The sequence below is a fragment of the Poecilia reticulata genome, linkage group LG18 (assembly GCF_000633615.1).
Source record: "Poecilia reticulata strain Guanapo linkage group LG18, Guppy_female_1.0+MT, whole genome shotgun sequence".
Taxonomy (NCBI): Eukaryota; Metazoa; Chordata; class Actinopteri; order Cyprinodontiformes; family Poeciliidae; genus Poecilia; species Poecilia reticulata.
In genome coordinates, this window is record NC_024348.1 from 10,390,799 (window position 1) to 10,394,569 (window position 3,771).

The 3,771-nt window shown below is 43.2% G+C and overlaps 1 protein-coding gene across 2 annotated transcripts in view; it reads right to left on the minus strand.

Annotated features, from left to right (window-relative positions):
• agfg2 (ArfGAP with FG repeats 2) overlaps window positions 1-926 on the minus strand; it is a 15,527-nt gene extending 14,601 nt beyond the window's left edge. For both annotated transcript variants that reach the window (XM_008435436.2, XM_008435435.2), the window contains exon 1: window positions 565-926. In XM_008435436.2, the coding sequence (XP_008433658.1) occupies window positions 565-731 (167 nt within the window). In that variant the 5' untranslated portion in view covers window positions 732-926. The remainder of the gene's footprint in view (window positions 1-564) is intronic.
• Window positions 927-3,771: the final 2,845 nt, after the last annotated feature.

Below are 3,771 nucleotides of genomic sequence, written 5' to 3' on the forward strand. Positions count from 1 at the left end.
GGGGGGGGCATAAGTTTTCGGTAACCAGAGCCTCCTACTTTCTCCATGCTGGGGGACACAAAGTGGGACACTGCTGTGCAAGATTGCGCAATAACTAACAACCCGCCTTCCTGTGGAGTGCTGGGACTCATCATGCAGAACAAACTCTGACACTACACACACATTCACGCCCACATTTGCAGAGGATCCTGGAAAGAGAGAGGAGTGTATCAAACCTGCTGCATGACGGTATAAAAGCTGGAAAATGACCAACTAGCGGTCTGTCGTTATATGAAGCTGCTGGGAGGACAGGCAGAGGGAGAGACAGAGGCAGACACTGCGTAAATTAATGTGCGCACACACACACCATCATCATCATCATCATCATCATCATCATCATCATCATCATCCAGGGCTGCTGCACCAACACCCGCCTGTTAATGTAGGGAGGGGGGAAATATAAAATAATACCCTGCTCTGCACAGTCTGGGCGGTGCACGGTGCAATCTCAGGCCTGGTTAGTTTTACTCCACAGCTCCGTCTGCATGTTAGGTCTAGATGTGCAGAAACGGCTCGTTTACTCACAGCATTCCGGAGCACGACGTGCAGACGAAGCTGCCCACCGTGATGTCCGTGTATGTCACCCCGGGCTGGTTGCACTCGAAGCAGTGTTTGTTTACCCCGGACTGGGCCAGCTCTCGGACCTTGCGGGAGCAGATCTCCTGGTTGTCCCGGTGCTTTCGGTTCGACATGGTTGTATCTGGCCGGTGCCTGCAGACACGGGCTGGGAGCGGTACGAAAACACCTCCTGCTCCTCCCCCGCCCCCCCGGGAGCCGCTCCGATCACTGCACGGAGCGCCTCACGCCCCGCATTACGGAGAAGGCTTTTCTGCGGCTTCACCCCCGGAGCACGGCTACACACACAGACACACACACACACACACTCATACGTGCGTCAAGTTGGACAGAAGAGCCACGAAATCATACCGGAAGTACAGCAGAGTTACTTCAAAATAAAATACGGCAACGGGTGGCGCTTTTAAAATTGTGTTCCAATATAAACGCGTTGCGTGTCAAAATATTTTTAAAATAATTTTTGATGATATCTAAATGGGGAAATTGTCGTGGCCACCTGTCAATCATTCTAGAGGTTTGTCACCGACTGACCAATCAGCAGTCCGTATTTACCCAGAAGTACACAACTATTTAGAGCAACATCCGTCAACATTGTAGGGGTTCTTCAATGCATACCTAGTTCGGGCTTTTAAGTATTTGAGGAAGTAGAGGGAAAAATACAAAAGGAGTCTGGACTAATGCAAGAAATGGATGAAGGCCTGCACCCGACTTCATGTCCAGTTGAATGAAACCGTGATCACTACGACTACCACATGTTCGTCTGAAAGAAGGCAACTGGGAGTAAGCGTCCCATTTTTTCTGTCATAAGGACTCTTATTGACTCTTATCGATAGTCGGCTCAATAAGTGAAGGCTGTTATGTTTGATTTTATGTGTGTAAATTAAAATGGTAGCTCTATGAAAGCATGCTGCAGTTGTATTTACATTTAAGCACCTTTTTATGCCAATGTTTATTTTTTAAGAATTTTTCTGAAGATTTTCATAAGCTGGTATTATTTAAGTTATTTTCACTTTCCACTGAGCACTTTGAAATTTTTCCACTTATAATTACTCTTATTTATTCTTTTTTTTATCATTTTATTCTTACTTTTATCTTTAATTTCAGTGTCTTTGCATTTTGATGGCACGTGTACTCTTGTCAGAGCTTTTGTTCTTTGTAACGGACTTCAAATGGTAATGCTATACAAATAAATATATAATTATCTATTACTTTGAAAATCTTGCCGGATGTGAAGTAAGACACCATGTCTGGCCTCTTTCTTGGATTTGCGCTTTGGGGAATGTCCTGTCAAAGACAAACAAGAACCTGTCCAGAGGCCAAGTTTTAGTCCAGAATAAAAAAAACAACAAGTCTTTTATCTGTGGGGGCGACCAGATTGTTTGCCCCGGCTGTTTGCGCTGTTTGTGTTTGGGCCCTGAGTGCGTCACTTACGCACGCACACATGTTGGACTTGTTGTCACAGCGTGACAGTTGACGCTGCCGCGCGCTCAAAAGTGTGTTCAGATGCCTCACCTAAGGAACCGGAGTTATTTAGGCGGCCACGAGACCAGCAAACATTATTTGGGTAAAAAATAAAGAACAAAAATGCTATAATTATTATAAATTGTACTATAACGCAGTTATAGTCTCCCTTAGTGAAGATTCCTCCTGGACTATTAGTTTCTTTTCTATTTGTTTGCAAATACCTTAGTAACAGAAGAACACACTACGCCCTTCCCGTGACGTTTGAGAAGAAATATGCGAGAGAGCTTTGTGTTTCCACAGAAAACAATAAAATCCCTTTCATTGCCCTGACGAACCGTGAAGGCGTCACTAAAATTTGATCTGCGACGGAACAAACTTCGAGACAGCGAGAACATCTGCTTCAAGAAGAAAACGTGATGCAAGAAAAGCATTCGGGCACATTGTTTTCAGATGAGTCAAGTCCTGTAAAGCCTGCTAAGCTAGGCTGCGGTCAGCAGGGGGAGCCACACCAATGAGATCGATACAGAAGCTCATAAATGGATCGTACCCTCACTTATATTATTACTCCACAATTTGTCACATTACAGTCATAAACTCTTTTTTTTTTATGTGATGCACCAACACAACATTGTGCGTCCGCTCCTCACTGATGGACTGTAGAGTCCATCAGTGATAAGGAAACTAAATGTCACACCAACTTGGTGTAAACACCAACAAGTAGCATCACGTCTAGGTATTTAAGTTTCCCAAGATACACTTTCTGTGGAATATTTTATGCTCTCCAAGAAAAACCACGACCACGCGGGTTTTCCTCAAATAATTTGAAGTCACGTTCCACAGAAAAATCTGAAACACAAATAGTCAGGGGTCTACTGTACAAGATTTTAAGTGGATCTTTATTGTTAATGTGAAAAAATAGCTGCTTTTTGCTTTTACACATAAACATTGTACAATAAGTGAATTGATTGTGTCTTAAAGAATTCATAGAACAAACTTGCTGCATGTCTTCCCTAGTTACTGTTCGACAAAAGCCACTAATGCCAAAAATAAAAACCTATTTCAGGTTTTTACTTTTGACAAACAAAACGAAATGAATCTTTGTTTTAGTGGCAAATTGGAATCTTAAAACAGATACCACTTGTTCTTACGTAATTTCAACAGTTCAAAGCAAAATTCGCTTCATATTCACTGGACATGGCAACAGAAAACGCACTAGACATAATTGATAGTCTTTTATTTCTTTTTGAATACTTTTGCCACCCTTTAACAATAGGCCGCTCTGGGTGGTGAGCCATTATCACCTTTATCAGCTAAATAAGTAAAAATAATGTGATTTCCCTGCACATGTTTTGAAGTTGTTGTTATTTATTTTAATTTCAGGCAGCAGCGTGCTCCCATACAGAATGATTCATGTGGGAAACCTGTGAACAGGTTTTTGCACTTGAGCAACAACAAAGCAGAGCAGCTGGCAGGACAAGAAAACACACCCAGCACTGTGTGTGTGTGTGCGTGCGTGTGTGTGTGTGTGTGTGTGTGTGTGTGTGTGTGTGTGTGTGNGTGTGTGTGTGTGTGTGTGTGTGTGTGTGTGTGTGTGTGTGTGTGTGTGTGTGTGTGTGTGTGTGTGTGTGTGTGTGAAGCTTACAGCTCAGTGAACTTGAGGAGTTTAAAACACAAACATCAGATGCGGGAACG